Source organism: Rhipicephalus sanguineus, chromosome 6, assembly GCF_013339695.2.
Source record: "Rhipicephalus sanguineus isolate Rsan-2018 chromosome 6, BIME_Rsan_1.4, whole genome shotgun sequence".
NCBI classification, from domain to species: domain Eukaryota; kingdom Metazoa; phylum Arthropoda; class Arachnida; order Ixodida; family Ixodidae; genus Rhipicephalus; species Rhipicephalus sanguineus.
Window position 1 is genome coordinate 130,506,231 of NC_051181.1, and position 18,890 is coordinate 130,525,120.

The 18,890-nt window shown below is 50.8% G+C and overlaps 2 protein-coding genes across 6 annotated transcripts in view; one reads left to right on the top strand and one right to left on the bottom strand.

Annotated features, from left to right (window-relative positions):
• Positions 1-18,890, bottom strand: part of LOC119396408 (adult-specific rigid cuticular protein 15.5) — a 180,302-nt gene that overhangs the window by 154,616 nt on the left and 6,796 nt on the right. The window contains exon 1 of one of the 3 annotated variants that reach the window (XM_049417081.1): positions 4,410-4,542. The exons of the other annotated variants lie outside the window; for them this stretch is intronic. The gene's annotated coding sequence lies outside the window, so the exon portion shown is untranslated. Of the gene's footprint in view, positions 1-4,409; positions 4,543-18,890 lie in introns of those variants that run through there. 3 annotated transcript variants of the gene reach the window in all.
• Positions 10,272-14,341, top strand: LOC119396406 (uncharacterized). 3 transcript variants are annotated; one of them, XM_049417076.1, is made up of 4 exons: positions 10,272-10,390; positions 12,450-12,843; positions 12,880-12,932; positions 13,320-14,341. In XM_049417076.1, the coding sequence occupies exons 1-4, from the start codon at positions 10,382-10,384 to the stop codon at positions 14,073-14,075; spliced, it is 1,212 nt and encodes a 403-aa protein (XP_049273033.1). In that variant the 5' UTR covers positions 10,272-10,381; the 3' UTR covers positions 14,076-14,341. The 3 variants fall into 3 exon arrangements, with proteins under 3 accessions (XP_049273033.1, XP_049273034.1, XP_049273032.1); XM_049417077.1 differs by having other exon boundaries at positions 12,450-12,831; XM_049417075.1 differs by having other exon boundaries at positions 12,450-12,932.

Consider the following 18,890-nt stretch of genomic DNA (forward strand, 5'->3'; position numbering starts at 1 on the left):
ACGTTGCGCAATGCTCCCTCCTAACTTTTTCCTTCCTCCATGGCGCAAATTGGACCTTCAACAACGTGCTTAGCAGCGCGACACTTCTGCTGGTATAGGCAACAATGACAGTCCTGCGTTCACTTAAAGGCAACAATGAAGCGTGGCTCAACGTGAAATGATAAGAGACCTCAATAAAAATTCAGGTTGCCACATCAGAAACGGCTGATCACCGTGAAGCCCACAATCTAGAGATCATCAATTATTCGAAAACGGCGCATACATGTACACAAGTGACCGGCGCACCTCCGAGCGCCGCATTTCTGTACGCTCGCCGGTGCCAGGTTTTTCGCGTACAGCAACGCCACCACCGAAATACGCATCTCGCAAAAAGCCTCGCTTGAAAGACTGTTGCGCAAGCACGTCGCCAAAACAAACCCGTCGATAACAAGCCTCCCTTCTCTCAACGTCCGCCCGTGAAAATACACCGCCGCCTCTGCGGTTCGAAACACCCGCTGAAAGTCGATTGCGCGCGATGAGTTTGAAAGGAAAGAGAGAAAGAAAGAGGCTACCGTCTCCTACTCGAAGGCGTCGAGTGCTTCAACGATCCAACCTGCCTTGTTAAGAAGGTCATCGAATACGCCACACAAGAGTTTGACCCGCGCGGTCCGTGCGACCGCCGCTTACGCCCGCCCGGCGGCCCTGCAAAATCGTCGATGCAAAAGAGCGGTGGCAGCGAAACGGCGATTGGCGCGTCCGTACTGTCCATACCGTTCGACTGCGTACACGAAAACGCTGACAAACATACATCATACAGAATTCAGGACGCCACCGCAGTACAGTGTCCTCGTTTTTATTTTTGTTTCTTTCTTTCCTTCTCCTCGTCTGTCTTTGTGCGAGTTCCTCACGCGTCACATTCGCTCTCGATCGTACGTTACATACATACACACACACGCGGTGCATTACAGCCGATGCTTGTCGATGAGTGACGCACGAGACCGCCACAGGGTCTGTAGCTATGCGACGACCACTGTCACGTGGCCGACGGTGGCAAGATCGAAGAGGTTTGGAAGCTGAACAGGCCGCGGGAGAAAGTGCACGATGTTGGTGGGGCATATGCCGGTCGGTCGCGCCTCGGGCAATCACTGTCTGCGTGTGTCCGTGTATCTTGTTGCTCTCGTAGTAGTAGTAGTAGTGTGGTAGATCACGCAGTTACGACGCTGCGGATATTTCCCACGCGTCCAGCGCGCGGCCGTGCATCAGTGCTCCGGAGGAGCGCGAGAAACTGACGACCGCGTGTAATTATACTGCGCTGCTCGCATACGCGTCACTGAGACTACACCGGCACGACAATGCCATACCTGAGAGGACGAGGACAGTGGTGTTTCGAGCGTGCGACAAAGGTTTAGATGGATGCGGAGCTGCAACGACGCCGCGGTTAAGTACACACAGTTGTTCGAGCACACACAAACCGTGCTTGTTCGAAACCACCGTAGCGGAGCACACATGCATGCACGCAATTCGAGCATCGTTTAGAAGACTAATGGACGGTATAGCGAAGAAAAGGTCTCGACGACGCCGCGGGAGAGGGCTTTGTATGACCAATCGTTTGCCTAATTGCGAATGCTTGTGTATAGCGAGCGAGTGATAAATGAAGCGCGAGTCTATCGGTCCGACGCGTTTGTTTCGGAACGACGAGAGCGCGCCAGTGGGAAGTCGCAGCTGCATCGGCACTATAGTGCTCACTTCCAGAAAGAAATGCTTAAGTATTTAGCCCGCCATTCCAGCATGCCGATACACGTTTTGCCACGTGATTCTTCAAACGATTGTTGAAAATCATCTGAATACCCCGTTCGCCTTGAGCTGCATGTGTTTTTCGTTAACAGTTACTTCAGTAGAAGTATGGTCGCCTTTACATTAGCAGGCAAACAAGAACGTCTTCGTGGAAGGCGTTGAGACGATCTGAGGTTCGTTGGAATGCGCCGGAATCTCTACGCAAGAGAGCTTTTGCATTACGTCATCGTAGGGCAGGGCGGCCGCCGTGGCCAGGAACGAAACCAGCTTCCGCGTATACATTGTAGTAGAAAATCAAGAACCTCACAAGCACTGAGTTGAACCAAAGTAAGTCACTGCAATTTTATCTGCAGAAGCAGTCATTGCGAGCGATGGCTTCGTGCAACCGAAGCCCATTTCTTCTGAGTGCGTCGAAAGGATGTAATGCTACTGACTTGGCGCGGCGGTGACTGAACCCATATGCGACATCCATGCATGTCGTTTGAAATAACTAAATAAGCGTAAAGGGCACCCAGTTATCGTTCAGAAGCAGCAAATGTGGCCGTGTAATTCAGATATTCTGAAAGCGATGGCGTGTTCTCCAACCCGTCTGCGCGTTCGTAGCAGGTGTCTTTAAATCTCGCTTCTCCACAACAAGAGTCTTTATGCGGAGAAGCCTACTTTAGTTCTTCGCATCCTATCTACAAGTTACGGCCGCTTAATTTTAACATGGCAGCTGTAATTGCGACGATAAGTAAATAATAATCCAAAGCCCCGCAATAAATTAGGCCTTCCTTGAGCTTATAATCTCGCTGAAACGATCTTTAAACCACAATCAACTACGCCAGCGCGACGACGCTTTACCGCACGCGATAAAAATGAACAAGATGTAATACGGTGAAGCCTACGGTGCAGGAGCCATGCACTGAATCGGTGATAGTAATACAATCGACTAAATAAGAAGAGTAATACAACAAATGCGATCGACTGAATAAGAAGAGGACGGGGATTTAAGAAGAGAAAGAAAAAGAAGAGGAGGAGAAAGTGATAACGGCTTTTGGTTTCGTGCCGTCTTAGACGAATGCATAAGGAAAATTGAACGTTGCGCAAGACACACGAGGACTAAAAAGGAACACTTCAAACAGACAAGCGCAAGTCGCAACCCTGCGACTTTTCTACTACGTTGCTATAAGCCCGGATAGTTAACACTAGCCTACAGTAACCATCACTAGCCAATAGTTCGCCATTATGCAAGTAAATAGAATAGTGCTCACACAAAGTACACCTTTTCGAATTAATTAACGTTAGAATCGAACTAATTTGATATAAGAGTTTGTATGTCCTACATTACCTCATTAGAGGCTTTTTCTCCCCAGTTTTAGCTCGAGAAAGGTTCTTGCTTAATGTTGATTCAAGAAAGCTGCTTCTGGAACCCGACTTTAATTCCCATATGGAATGCTTCGCATTAGAAAACGAGTCGCTGAATATTAGAAGACGCTGTAGAACCATTCCGCCTCGTTAAGCGATCCCGGTATGACCTTTGAATACATTACAGAAGCCTACGTACTCGCAGAATCCTTTGATTATTCAATTAACGCTCGCGTCCTACAAGTAAGCGAAGGAACCGACCTGTCGCTAATTAGTCGAGCACAATGCAACACCGGGCATACTTAGAGAGCTGACACAAATTTGAATAAACAACAATGCCCGTGTTAACAGCGCATGGGTGGAGTGAACACCAGCTGGCTTTCGACAAGCGGGCAAACGGGTCAGAATTGATCCTAGACAAAGAATACGGATGAATATGATCTTGTATTTGAAAGTCAAGCTTAATTGAATCTTAATAGCACGGTAGTCATTAGAGTTTACCTTCCTTGCACCTGGCATTCTAAGCTATGAAGTTTAATTAGTACACGCTTGGGTACGGACGCGTCATGTATTCAGCAATTGGTCCGCGCAGCAGTCTTCCACGTTTGCTTTCAATCAACTGTTTTATGTTCGGCGATCACAGCAACATGTTCAGATATGTATGGAGAAATGCAAAGTCTTTCCACTACTGTGAAGATTGAAACCAGTGAAGCTGTGACTATGTTGGGCCTGGTATAGTTAATATTGCTATAGTGAGCTTATACATAATAATTATTGACTATATTGAGCAAATAAAGAGACACACAGTCAAAGAGCACGGTGTATCTCTTGCGCATGACGCATATTATGTTATCAGCGGTGGTCAACGGCCGTCTCAAAATGAAATCCTGTAATACATAAGAAACTCCATTGTTTCAAAGGTACAAAAATGGCATGACGTTCGTTTGCTATGCAAGTGGTATTGTCGCTGAGACAAAATCGTTCACGTCATTCTGCCATGCTGGCAGCATCATACACTTTTATGTTTACTTTTACGCCATGTCCAATTTTCCGACGCAATAACGCCGGATCAGTCGAGTTAATCGGTTCGCCGAAAATTGTTGTTCTACGCGTCTGGTGTCCGAACTTAGCCATATACTGTGTTGCTGTAAAGAAAAAAAAAAAAACAAGTTCCACGCGCGGTGACCTCCGCGAAGTGTTTCACATGACTTCGCGGACCTTACATGCATTACATAGGCGGTGCACAGCCCCGCGCCAAGAATACAGCACAGAAACGGACCCATACATACCTCAGTGACTAGCAGTGGCGTCGGTATGCACTATCGGATGAAGCGGCACTCTTCGTGTTCTTTCGTTTTCTTCTTTTCATCCTCTATTTCCCTTCTCTCTGTGCAGGGTAGCAAATCGAGCGCTCGTCTGGTTGACCTCTCTGCCTTTCCTCTTCCTCCTGCTCTATCTCTCTCTCTCTCTCTCCCCTATATGAACGACACATGCAAGCGAATAATTAAATAAAGAGATATAACTCTCTGTCACGTTTTTTTTTTTTTTGACAAATCCAAATCAAGCGTATCGTTCCTTTTTTTTTTTTTTTGTCTTAACTTCAACGCATAAATTTGTTTTCGTTCCCGCCTTTTGTCTAGCGCTTAATATATAGTTAAGGCTTCATGCAGGAGTGGGTAATGAATTACTGATTTAGTAGTGCATAGCATTGCATAAGAGATAACATGAGGGAAACAGGCTTGACCATCGTGTGCACTCAGAGGCATGTATGTGCTGGATGCAGATACACGAACAACACAAGCGGCACGAAACGTATAAATGATCAAAGCACGTAATACAGTCATGTTTGGAGAAACGCTAATCAATGTAGTATTAAAGACGAACCACGTAAGTAAAAATACAATATATAATTGAAAATTCGTTTTAGTTCCCTTCAATAAAAGTTCAGTTGTCAGTAGGCGCTCGTCCTGTCTTCTCTCGTCTTCGTCCTTGTCCTTTCGCGCTCAAATTTTCAATTACGCCACCACACCAACTCGTCCAACTTTCCATCCTTTTGAAAAATATACAAAGGACGCTTTGGTCGCGAGCATCAACTTGCTAAGAAGACGCCTCTGCGCATTCCTCGAAAGCGCGAGTATCAACACGGATGCACGCCTTGAAAGTGGGCCTGCTTAGGGTCTTAACGTCTTGATTCCCCGCAGTGCGAGAAGCGACAGCTGCGGTACGTGTGTGCACACACACGAGATTCCGGGCTCTCAGTCAGGCGTGTTTCGTTTGGCCGAGAATGCATGCATGGGGGCCGGCCGCGTGCGCGCGTCTGATGAGTCAAAGTGACGACAGAGAAGGACTCCGCGCAGCTGGCATGCTTGTTGCGCTGGAAGAGAAATACGCGCACGTCCGGCGGGATTAGGCACGACCGACCCGAAGACAAGGCAGGCCCTTCCTTCTATACTACTGCGTCCCTGCTCGGTATAACGGCCGAGGCACCTACCCCCCCTCTTCATGCGAGCGACATCCTCCCCAACTTAGAAATTCAAGGCACGATGCCGCGCGCGTGGATATACCGTGCTCCCACGCGCGGCGTACGACCGATGCACAATGCCCTCGACGAAGGACTCTTGTTACCGGGTCGACGGGAGGCGAGAGACCTGTGGCCCCCTTTTTTTACGTAATGCGTGTCATCTAGACGACGAGAAAGGAAGAAAGAGAAGTCTGAGTCTAAGAAGACAACGATGATTGAGCAGAGTCTGTAGTTGTTTCTTATTCTAGCAGGGCTGACCCTACGTTAACCTATTTATCTTATTGTTTCTTTTTCAATTATATCGTGTAGCACATACGTTTTCTTGCAAACTCTCACTTTCTCCGTAACGACGAATACATACCAACTCGCCCACTTTTCTGCCTTGTCTCACGTTCTCTCACTTCATTTTTTTTTCAAGGTTTCTCTCTCTGTCACGCACACACACACACACACATACACTTAGCAAGAATCAGAACAGGACTGAGCGGAATAAACGTTAATTATAAATAATTAATGATGACAGCTGGCAAGCGGCACAGACGAGACCCTTCGTGAGCGTAGGCTACAGCGGTGAGGGAATGATCCGAGCTTTTTAGAGCTAGGTACCCAAACGTGAAGGACGAACACTGCGCTGTACATTGTTTGCGTTCTTTTCTGCTTTCTTTACGCTTTTTTGAGGGAAAAGCCTTAGATGCCGCATGAAACGCGAGAATAGACCGTCAGCGGCGGCGTCAACACAAGTGATTTAAAAAAACATCACGTGATGACGTCACCATATGACGTCATCATGACGATACAGAACACTGAAATATGTGACGTCACATAACGTGACATCGCATGATCACGTCATCCCATGACATCGCCGTCTGGCCACAGGTGGGCCGATCGCGTAGGCACTGCAAAACCCAACTCAGTGAGGTGCAGAAACCTTGCAGTGCCTGCGATCCCGGAGGCAGTGCAGAACCACGTTAGAATGCAGAAATATTGGGGGGGGGGGGGCGGCAGGGGGAGTGTCATTAGAATCGACTGAGAGACCACTCGAAGGCGAAAGCACTTTCTTTTTCTTCTCAGTCGGGGTATTGAGCCCCCCCCCCCCTTCCATCCGAAATTTTTCTGAACCTAATGTGATTTTCCACAGCCTCCAGGATCGGGGACATTGCAAGCTTTCTGCGCCTCAGCTGGTTTTGCACTGCCTCCGTGATCGGCCCACCTTTGACCAAGCGACGATATCAAGTAATGACATCACCATGTGACGTCACATTATGTGACTCCACAATGATGTCATGATGACGCAACGAAATTCTGGCGACCTCTAACGTTCAGATGACGTCATGTGGTGACGTCATCACTTGATGGTGATTTTCTGCATCGTTCGTGTTGACGCCGACGACGCGGGACGCCTACGGTCAATTTTCGCGTTTGATGAGGCATCCAAGGTTTTGCCGTAAAAAACCAGGCAACAGAGAGAGCCGACGACAGAGTCGTCCAAGGTGAGCGGAGTCCCTAGTCCAGATGCCGTGGGCCTACAGGCTGAAAACTAGCCCTGTTCACCAGACGTTGCTGGTCTTCAAGGCTTGAGATTGTGAGCTGGCCTCTCCCACTGCTCGACGTTTGGTCCAATGATAGGAGGCATTGATGGGTTGCACCCACACTCCCATACCATATGGTAGAGTGTATTCGTTGCAGATCAGAACGTGAAGCCGTGTCGGTAGCTTGCGGGATTCAGCGGGAACTCAATCAGATAGTACAGGTACCGGAAAAACCGTACATCGTACAAGGAACCGGCATACACTTCGATATATCCGCCAAATTAAATTTTACGCAAAGTAAAGGTTATGCCGCTAAGATAGAAACAAAGATAGGAAAGTCCTCCCTCCCACCGGCGCCGACAGCAGGAGCGGTGGTTCTTTTTAACGCAGCAGCGTAGGCTTACGAAGTCTTGGAGTTCGGCATCACGTGTCCTTTCGCAGCTCTTCGAAGAAGTAACACGGCGTGCGCTTTGTTCGAAGCGCGTAATCGGCGAGCGTGCCCCGGTCGACCGTTTACGATCTTCCTGCTCCCGAAACCTCCGTTCATCGGATGCCTTGGTTTCATCGTAACCTTTCGTCTTTACAGCCCACACGTTACATCATTCCTCCTACCTAACACGGAGGCTCGCGCGCGCTACAACAAGAGCAACGGTCGCGTGTAACGACGCTCGAGCTCGGTAGTTACGCTAGCATTGCCGTTGAAAGTACGGGCCAAGGTCCAGCGCGCAGAAAGGATCCACTCTAAGTGGGGTATAATACTACCGGAAAAGTGCTGGAACAGGCACGAAACACAAAGCCCTCAAGGACGAGGGTTATTATATATGTATAGTGTCTGTTCGTAAATCAATGAAAGTGGGTCTGGTAAAAAAAAATATCAATCCTATCGGTACATTTTATTTATTTTCTTCAAAATAGCTTCCTCGGGCGTCGATACACCACTTCCAACACGATTCCCACGCTGCAAAGCCTCCCTGAAAGTCGCCTGCCGCGACCTTTATGAGAGAGACTGTGCCTGCCAGTTCGATGGCTGGAACACCATCGACACAGTGGGTTTTCCGGCTTCTCTTGAGCTGCGGGAACTTGAATTCTCAGGGGGCTCACATCTGGGCTGGTGCAACCCTGATACAGCCTTAATGTGAGCCCGGCAGACTTCTTCATCGACGCCCGAGGAAACTACTTTGAAGAATTTAAATATGTGCCGATCGGATCGATGATATTTTTTTTTTACCATACCCAGGCTCATTACTTTACACCCTTGCTGAGGCGTAATTCACGAAGGCGACGGGGGGTGGGGGGGGGGGGGGAGGAGCATGCATTCGCCCCCTACTTGAACTGGTCCAAGGAAAAGTTCGCTCCACCCCGGGCCCCATGGCTTAGCAGCCCTATTTAGCGGCTGAATTTTTTTTCTGGACAAGTAGTATACTGCTGTAATAAACTTCGCGCAAACAATGTTCGAAATTTCAATCACAATGGCAGATTTATACTCTGTGTACCTCACTCAAGGCACACTCAGTCGGCCTTCTCTCTCCAACGAATTCCTTATTCACTGCGACAGTTACGGTGGACGACCTTTACGACTATGTGACCTCTAAGATGAAATATTTTGGAGGCCCCGAGCCCTTCGCTGTAATGGCGTCTCCAGGCCCGTAGCCAGGAATATTTTTTCGGGGGGGGGGGGGGGGGGCACTTGCTGATAGCCTTGACTATCTGAGAAAAACGCCTATTTTCATTATTTATTTTCGGTAAACACCATGTACCATAAAAATGTCGGGGGGGGGGTTCGCCCCCCCCCCCCCCGCCCCCCTTGCTACGTGCCTGGGCGTCTCACTGCATGCAGGCGATGCCACTAGTTCAGGAGCAATGCCTAATTCGGTACGAGTATCACGTTCCATCGCGGACAATCACATTAACAGTTCATGGCGAACTGCCTAAACTGAGTTCAGATAAATATAAAATAATGAATAACTGTAGGAGTTTCACGTCCCAAAACCACGTATGAGTGACTTCGTAGTGGAGGCCTCAGGAAATTTCGACCACCTGGGGTTCTTTAACATGCACCTAAATCCAAGTACACGGGCCTCTAGCACTTTGCCCCCCATCGAAATGCGGCCGCCGCTGCCGGGATTCGATCCCGCGACCTTCGGGTCAGCAGTCAAGCACCATAACCACTAGACTACCACCGCGGCGGGAGAAATATAAAATTAGGAATTCCAAAAAGCAAGTATTCCGTGAACTCCAAGCAGCGATGAAACGACGGCAAAGCACCGAGCCGGGCGTCTAACAGCAGCAACAAAGCACAACAAAGCTCGAAAGAAGGGCTTCGCGATGCACGTGGGTGCACGCGTACTCTTCACACCCGGCCCTCCGAAACTGCAGGCCTTTCATAGATTCCACGCACGCGCTCCGCTGCAGCGCCCAGGTCGTAGCGAGCGGCGTCTTCTCCACTAGCGCAAAGCCTAGCCGGGCGGTGCACAATTAACAGTTTCGCAATGCCGCCGACCACAGCACGCACTCTCTGGCCCAAGGCAAGCGCTGTGTAGTAAGGCCGACGACGGAAGAGGAGGCATGGCCACGTCTATTGAGAGCGAGAGTTGTGATGCGGGTGGACGCGGAGAGGGGTTGCGTGTAAGAGGGTGCTGCCCCCCTCCTGATGAGGCCGAGGAGGTACACGGGAGGCGCAGCACCCCCCGCCCTCCCCCCTCCAAAGCTGAACGTCCGCTCGGCATCACACTACTGCCGGCGCTGCGCTTTCTTCCTCCTCACTTTCGGAGGGGCGAAAGGCAGCCTTGAAGGCATCGATGACCAGTGAGCGGCGTCGTGTTTGATGAACGAGTCCGGAGCACCCTCTCTTGACTCGACTTCGCCCTTGCCGACGACGTCGACGTTGTCCGGCGGGGGTACCGCTATGCGGAAGAGTCTGTTGGGCCGAGAGAGGATGGGAGGAGAGGAGAGTTTAAGGCATGCACGGCCGGAAATGAGAATGGGAAAGAAAAGAGAAAATGTGCGCACAACAAGAAGGAGAGTGATCACTGCATCTGGATCGTCCCCGCCTTTTCGCATGCATCGCCCGGCCAACACGCGGCCGCATCGGCGCGGCCCGTATAAAAGGGCCCGCCGGCTCTCGGTCTGGACACAAGCGATCTCACCACCGCAGCAGCAGCACCCAGTGTAATAAGCTCTCAAGCGGCGGCAGCAGCAGCGTTACACAGCCATGTGGAAGGTGAGCCGCAGCCACCCTCGGCGTCCTGCACAAGCACGGCGGACTCGTACGGCAGGCCCCCCCGGAGCGAAACCCCAGGACTATCGGATGCATTCACGGGGGTCTGCCTACCTGCCTGCCGTGTGCAGAGGGACAGCGCATCGCTGCGACAACGCGACGCGGAAGGGATACCTAGCTATGGCTTTCGGCGAATAACGTCACAAACAAGCTAAATGCATAGTACGCAGAGTAGCTGTCCTGTTCTATCCATACTCGGTAGTATGGATAGAACCATACTACCGAGTATTGTATCGCAGTCGACCATGCAGAGTAGCCTGGAATGCTACACAGTTAAAAAGCTTTCGGTTACGAACGTCACCAGCAAGCTACTGGCATCGTATGCGGAGCAGCTGCGCTCATCAACAAGTTTATCTTATGCATAAAATCTATACTGCAGTGCAAGCTACTGCATCTTAGTCAACCATGCAGAACAGCTTGGAATGCTGTACAGCTAAAAAGCTTTCGGTTACGAATGTCGCAAACGGCTAGTGCTGTATTGTAATCGCGGAGCAGTAGCCCTCAGCAAGGGACTAGCTGATGAATAGAACCTATAATACCGGCTACTCAGTCTTAATTAACCGCATGCGCAGAGCAGCTAGTAATGCTACAATGAAATATGGCACAGTCACAGCGCGAAACAACTGAAGGTGCGTTATGCAGTTAAATTTATGGTAAACAAGCTTATTGCGCAGTCACTGGTGTTATGTTAAGACCTCTAACATCTCCCTGCAGTTCAACGATGAAGATCTGCTTGCATTAGATAACCTAACTTAACCAGCAGGCTACCTTAGTTCGTTGCAAGCGCCGTTGCTAATGCCACTAATGGAAAGCTGGAGAACGGTTGTATCAACTGATGCAGCAAACGCTATTTTGATTAGTTATGCTAATGAAGGGCTCTCAGAATCGTTTGACAGTTTTAAGTAGCCATGAGGAACTCTTGATGCCAACTCGCCAAAAGTGAAGGCACCGTCGTTCATGGTAGGGGCCGTTTCCCTCAAAGGCTCTCAGTAACAAGTTCGTAGTGAGCAGGAGCCAAAATCTATCGATGAACTACACCGACCAGCTTCAAATGTATACGGCTTCTTGGAAACCACTACGAATAATTGTTCGCTAACAGCATTTCCCCTGTAACCATGGATACGTTGGCAAGTCCAATCGCGAATGTGCCCAACAGAGATATTCAGAACAGGCAGCCTTCGGTTGAATACGGATACATCGAATTTTACATATATGCGAATGACAGAGGCAGACGTCATAGCTTGTTGAGGGGGCGTACACAATGCGTGTACAAGTTTAGGCAGAAGAACTGTCGTTGGTAACAAGTCCAACCAAGGTGACAACGGAGTGCTTTGAGAATGCTGACAAAGACCGTGACACCAGCCAGGCACGTAGCCAGGATTTTTTTTCGGGGGGGGGGGGGGGGGGGGGCAAGGCCTAATTATTCGAAAGAAAATCTTTTCATGGCAAAAAGAAAAAAAAATTGCCCGGGAACATAAAAGGCTGGACGAATTTCGGGGGGGGGGGGCCGGGCCCCCCGGGCCCCCCCCCTTGCCTACGTGCCTGACACCAGCTACTTACCGCCCAGCTTAGGTCAGTTAACATGTCCGTTGATAGACGACCAATCAAATTTGAAAGTTACCCCAACAAATGCAATCTAGAGTAGTATGTTTTCTATTCGATCATAGCTGCGACAAGGATTTTCCACGGGCTAAGCCATGACAATAAAAGGAGGCGGCCAGATATTGATTTACGCGGAATATTCAGGGTTATGTGTCATAATTATGCATGGCTTACGCCCGATATTAGTATGAGGGCATTGTATGGACAAAGGGTTCCAGCATGACGTTTTAAAAGTTGTGAGATGCAAGAAATAACGCCAACAGGGCACCTTCTTTAAGAAGTGTGAGTGCTGAAGATGCATCAATGGGCTTAAAGTGCATAGGAGCCGACGCATGTAGGCGAGCTAAACGGGGACCAAGAATGAACGACAATAGCTTACTGATCAACTGTTCACTCGCAGGTCGCAGTTTCCGCACTGTGCTTCGCCGTCCTGGCGAACGCCGGTAACATTGGAGGTGGATTTGGCGGCGGCGGCTTCGGTGGTGCCGGTTTTGGTAGAGGCGGTGCCGGTGGTGGCGGTTTCGGCGGACACCACGGTGGTGGCGGCTTCGGTGGTCACCACGGCGGTGGTGGCTTCGGCGGAGGCCTGGGCGGCGCTGGACTCGGTGGTGGACTCGGCGGCGCTGGACTCGGTGGCGGCCTCGGCGGCGGTGGCCTCGGAGGAACGAGCTTCACTGTCCACCACGGAGGTCACCACGGCGGTGGCGCCGGCGGCGGCTACAGAGGTGGATTCGGCGGTGCAGGCGGACTTGGTGGAGGATATGGCGGAGGTCTTGGCGGAGGTCTCGGCGGAGGTCTCGGCGGGGGTCTTGGCGGTGGTTACCTCGGAGGCGCCGGCGGTGCTGGCGGCCGTGGATACTACGGAGGCGGTGGTGGAGGCGGAGTAAGTGGTTTTGATCGAATTCGCGACATGTTCTGCCATTTCGACGCATCAACTGCTGTAGACACATCTGGCGACAATTGTAGTCATTGGTCGCTCCAGCTTCAGCGTCTGCAGCTTCCGACAGAGGCGACCACCAGTATACTTGTTTCCACTTGACGTAAACGTACATCAATAGTCAGATGCGCATCTAGCATGAACAATGGCTGCATGATTCTGTCTAGTCAGTGGCACACCATGAGAAATATGACCTTAGCCAGGTTTTATGATATCAGTGTGCGCTTGTGAACGGTGTGCTATTGGCCTGTTGTGTGACTGTACTCCTTTCATACTCCTTTCATTCGGGTTTCATTCATACTCCTTTCATTCGGGTGCTTGCCGTACACGCAGGGCTACAGGGGCGGCTACGTCGACGAGACTCCCAAGCCATACAACTTCGGCTACGCCGCTCAGGGGCCCGACGGTTCCAGCTCACGCCAGGAGGCGGGTGACGGTAGCGGCCGCGTCCAGGGAGTCTACACCATCAGCACGGAGGGCGGCCAGAGGAAAGTGAAGTACTCTGCCGACGCCGGCGGATTCCGCGCCATCGTCGAGACCAACGAGCCCGGAACCGAGAGCGACAGCCCCGCCGACGTGAACCTGGTGTCGTCGCAGCCACCCGCGTCCCAGCTGGCGGCCAAGTACGGACCTACCGGACCTTCTGCGTACGGCGGAGGCCGCGGTGGATACGGTGGCGGAGCCGGCGGCTACGGCGGCGGCGCGTACCGTGGTGGAGCCGGTGGATACGGAGGTGGTACTGGCGGCTACGGAGCTGGAGGATACGGTCTTGGTGGAGGTCTAGGCGGAGGTCTCGGAGCCGGCTTCGGCAAGGGAGGATTCGGTCGCGGCGCTGGAGGTTTCGGAGGCGGTCTCGGAGGCCTGGGAGGTGGAGCTGGGGCCTTCGGTGGTCATCACGGCGGCGCCGGTGGTCTCGGAGGATTCGGAGGCGCTGGTGGCTACGGTGGTGCCGGTGGCTACGGTGGCGCCGGTGGCTACAGAGGAGGTGCCGGTGGATTCTTGGGCGGAGCCGGCGGATACCGCGGCGCCGGGGGCGCCGGGAAGTACGGCGGTGGTGCCGGTGGTGCTGGCGGCGGCTGGCAATGGTGAAAATGAAGAAGCCCGTATGTGTCTGTGCTAGACTTTGTGTGCGCGTGCATGAGGACGTGCTTGCAGTCGTCGTCGTTGTGTCCTTGTCCCCCTACTGTACGTGTACTGTGCTTCGTTCGTGTGCGTGGGAGCGGGGTCAGAGCTTTCGGAGAGCCCCCGCAAGCAGGGTGCTTCACGTCGTGGTGTATGGATAAATGTGGTGTGGTCCTTTTGTTTTGTTCGCTGCGTTTAGGAAATAAACGTTACTTGTTGACAAAAACAACAAATGTCTTTGTGTTTTACTTCCTTATTTATTCATGGAATTAAGCCATTCAGACGAGGACAAAAAAACGCAATGCTTTCAGGGCCACGACATTGGCCCGATCGACAACAGGGTCAGGAACAATATCTGAAAAACGGCAGCAGCTCTGGGAGATGTAGGCTATGACCCTCTAAACTCCATTAATGGCAACGGGGCTCGAAAAATATGACCAAATATGATATGTAAGTTGAACAGGACCTATAGAACAAGAGATAAATCTGCTTCGAATTGCAGGAAATAATTTATCTGGCCTGACAGCATGCTCAATTCTGCTGCCCCTTGTTTCTCAGCGCGAAAAACAAAGACGACGGACGAAATACGAAGACAGCGCCTTCTCTCATCAGCGTTGTTCTAAGCGCTGCTTGGGAACATCGATTATTCAGCACCATCAAGCTCACCGCTCAACATCGGTACCCCCTAAACTTTCGTTGAAATCAGGATCAGCTCCACAATACCACAGCAGAGCCTCTGGGCCTTACATGAATCACAATGAAAAGCGCCAGTGCTTAGTCTTTCACACTTAATGCATACGCTGCGCAAAAAACACGAAGACCAGAAAGAAACACAACAGACAAGCGCAAAGTACCCCTTTTTTCAAGGTGAGGTGGGGTTAACGTTGCTTTCAGGGTGCCCCAGCCCACAGGGGCAGCTTCATGCACGCGTACTGGAGTCTTTGAGGGGCGCATGTATGTGGGCGTGCATTGATGATTAACAGGAATCGTGGGAGTGTTATAACTTTTGGCGACGAGGCCCGTCCGACCGTTGACTTTAACCCCTGGCGACAGAACTGACTTGGGCGCATACGCTTGGTAGGCGGCATGAACAGTTCGCGGTCGCGTACTTTTACAGTGTGCGCTGGTCCTTGCCGCAGTCGGGCTGCACGCAGCGCCCGAGCAGCGACCCGGGACCATAAAAGTGATTAGAAGCGTTGAACGTATTAAAGAAAGGTGAAAATAACATGTTTATATTAGGTCATAAGCGATAAAGTGGATGAATGCGGTCACTCTCTGCTGTACGATCCAGTCTCATCCGAAAAATTAAGGGGCAGCTGTAGTAGCCCTTAGTAAAAATGATCGTCTCATTGCCGAGATTATAAATAATAAGAGTGCTTTCTAACACTCTTCTGCTCCCAACTGGGGCGCGACAAGCATGGACACAGATGCAGCTTGACGCTCCGATATGGACGGAAATAACTTTATTGAGAGGCCCAGCAGGTTTTAGACACCCGGCTCCCATCGTGTCGAGGTGTTGTCTCAACGCCGCTTCGTGGGCCCGCGCTGGACGGCCCAGAGTTGGCCGCCGAGGTCTATAGCTGCGCAGCGCGGCGGCCCACCTCCGCGAGAGGGCCTCGGAGCTTGACTTTCCCACAGCATATGTTTGAGTGTGGCTGTTTCCTGTTTGCATTGGGTGCATGTGTCTGTTTTTTTTTTAAATCTCGGGGAATACCCATTTGAGTTGAAACAGGCTCGGGAAGGTTTTTGTTTGTAAATGGCGTAAAGTCACTTCTTGTGCACTGTTGGTGTCTTTGCGTGGCGTGTAAAAGGTTCTGTGGGCTTGCTGGTATGTCTTTGAGATGTATTCAGTTAGCCTGTCTCGTTCGGCTAGGAGGGCGCCCCTAGAGGCGCACTGCTCCGATAAAAAAAAAAGCCGGAGGTTTTCGCGTGGCAAAACCCCGATGTCATAATGAGGCGCGCCGTAGTGGGGGGACTCTCGATTCCAGTTTGGCCATCTGTGTTTCTTTAACCGGCGCTTATAATCTAAGCAGACGGGTGTTCTTGCATTCCGGCAACATCGATATGCGGCCGCGGCGACTGGGAATCGAACCCACGTCTTCGAGTTTGTAGTAGCACGACACCCCAGTCTCAATAAGCTACGTGACGGTGGGCTGGCGCTTCGATGTCCGTCGAAGAGGACCAATAAGTTGACGCTCGACTACGCAGTGTGACGGCCGGACATCCGCATCCAACCAATTTCGTCGGTGCGAGGTTCCGCGTACGCGCGCACTCCAAGCGTGCTGCAGACTGGCAGGTCGGAAGATCGTTTGACGGTGTCTGGCACGAAAAGCTTGGTCGTCCGCACAGAGTGACAGATAGCGGATGGCGTGCGTCCGTGCGTGAGTCACAGCAGTGAGCGTCGGTGCTCGAAATGACGTTTCGCACGCATTAGCCATCGGAAGCGCCTACATCGCCAACGAGGTCGCCAGCAGCAGTATGCGTGTCAAGCAATTGTCCACGCCGCGTTCAACACTGAAATGGCGCGCGCATTTTCTTTCGACCGCGCGCGGCCTAGCGATCTTCTTCAGTATCGAAATCAATGTGTGAGGTGAACACGCTTAAGAGGAAGAATCTAATTAATAATAACTGCTGGGGCTTTACGTCCCAAAACCACGATATGATTATGAGGCGCGCCTTAGTGGAGGGCTTTGGAAGTTTCAAACACCTGGTGTTCTTTAACGTGCACCTAAAGCTAAGTACACGGGCCTCTAGCATTTTCGCCTCCATCGAAAATGCGACCGCCGCGGCCGGGATCGAACCAACGACCTTCGGGTCAGCAGCTGCTAGCACCGTAACCACAGTACCACCGTGGCGGCGAGAGGGAGAATCTATGTATTTGGGCTGGCTGGTTCATGATTATATGCAGGAAACAGCGCAATAAGACAGGACGAAACGGAAGAGCACAGACCACTGCGCTTGCTAAGAACCAAATGTTTATTCTTTCAGGCAGCGTATATACTAAACCACTTTTGTAAAACAGCAACAACAAAAGGGTGAAGCCAGGATGCGCAGAAGCAATACTGTAGTCAATCTGATAGGAAAGATATCACTTACTAAAGGAGTGGAATTGATGGGACGCTTACACATGCTTCATCACTGTTGTGGTAATGGAAGACTTCAGATGTGAGACGTGCGCGCTCATCATGGTTCCAAAAGGAAAAACCTTTTTTGTGTGTGCGTGCGAAACGTTTGAGGAGAAAAGTCAGATAGGACAATCTGTCCTGTCTGACTTCTTTCCTCAAACGTTATGCGCCCCCCCCCCCCCCAAAGTTTTTCCTTTTAGAATGCAGTACCAACCAGCCCAAGTAGCCACCTTGTTAATCATCATGTTATTTCGAGATTATAACAGATTTTTTTAAAGGATGCACCTGGCGACCTCATTCACTTCAATATAAACACAACTGCAAGCTCGAAGTCACGTGACCTGAGCAGAAATGCCTCGTGTGACGTCATACCATCTCCGTACAGTTTGAATGAAATAGAAGGTTCTGTCTGCGTTGCATAAGTAATGGTATTCTGCCATTGTCACTGGTCGGCCCGTGTCACTGGGAGGCCAGTAGCCTACGCCTGTGCCGCTTCGCGGTTCTCGCTATTTTGCAAGCATCACTAATGCTAGAACCATAGTCGACAGCGACGTGCCAATTTTACCAATGACGTCTTACGTGACGTTTCTGCTGATGTCACGTGATACCGAGCGGCTGACGTGTAAGTAGACTACTACTTGACAGTTGAGACGTACTAGTGGGCTAGTTGGTTAGTCCCGATATGTTGTGGGAGTTTATCTTATATATCTTATCGGACATGATATCTGATCGAAAATAAGAACGACAGATAAAAATAACAATAGACAAAACCGCAAGCATTGAATGCCCTTACGTTCTTGTTCATTCTTATGTTAGTGTATCGTCCCTGTTTCCGATGCGTACCCGCCGCGGTGGTCTAGTGGCCATGGTGCTCTGTTGACCTGAAGGTCGCGGGATCGAATCCCGGCCACGGCGGTGGCATCTCGATGGAGGCGGGAATGGTAGAGGCCCGTTTACTTAGATTTAGGTGCACGTTAAAGAGCCCCAGGTGGTCGAAATTTCAGGAACCCTCCTCTACGGCGTCCCTAATCATACCGCGGTTTTGGGACGTAAAACCTCAGCAATTATCGTTCCTGATGCGTGCTGGCATATGCTGTAATGTGTTAGACCTTTTTCATAATTCTAAAGCTAGCTTTCTTGCTATGCGGTTTGCCCTACTAATGGCGGCTAGCCACTTACTGCAAACCGCGTATTCAAGCGCAGTTTGCTTGCGCTATGACGTGGGAAATGTAGACTCGGCTCTCTTGACATAAACGCGCATAGTAGACAAACCACAGCATGTGCAGCTACGACCTCGTCTCCACGTAAAGCACGACAGGTGCCGCCATTAGAAGGGCGAATATGCAGCGCAGGAAAGCGCACTTGCGGATTATGAAAATGGTCCGCAATTCTTATTGAACAATTTGTCACGGTGTGCTCTTGAATTTCCGGGTCCATACATAAACACCGATGAAACAATGGCTGCTTTAGACAATTTCCATAACCAGCTAGCGTAGTACGGACCTGCTAAAGCCAATCATTTACGACTACCGGTGACACTCGGTTACTTCTGACAGCGATCGCTCCTGATTCGGATGGAATTTCACGATTGTGATTGGCCCATATACGCAAGCCGTAGAAGGGAGCCAATCACTTTTGAGAAATTCGATCCTGTTCG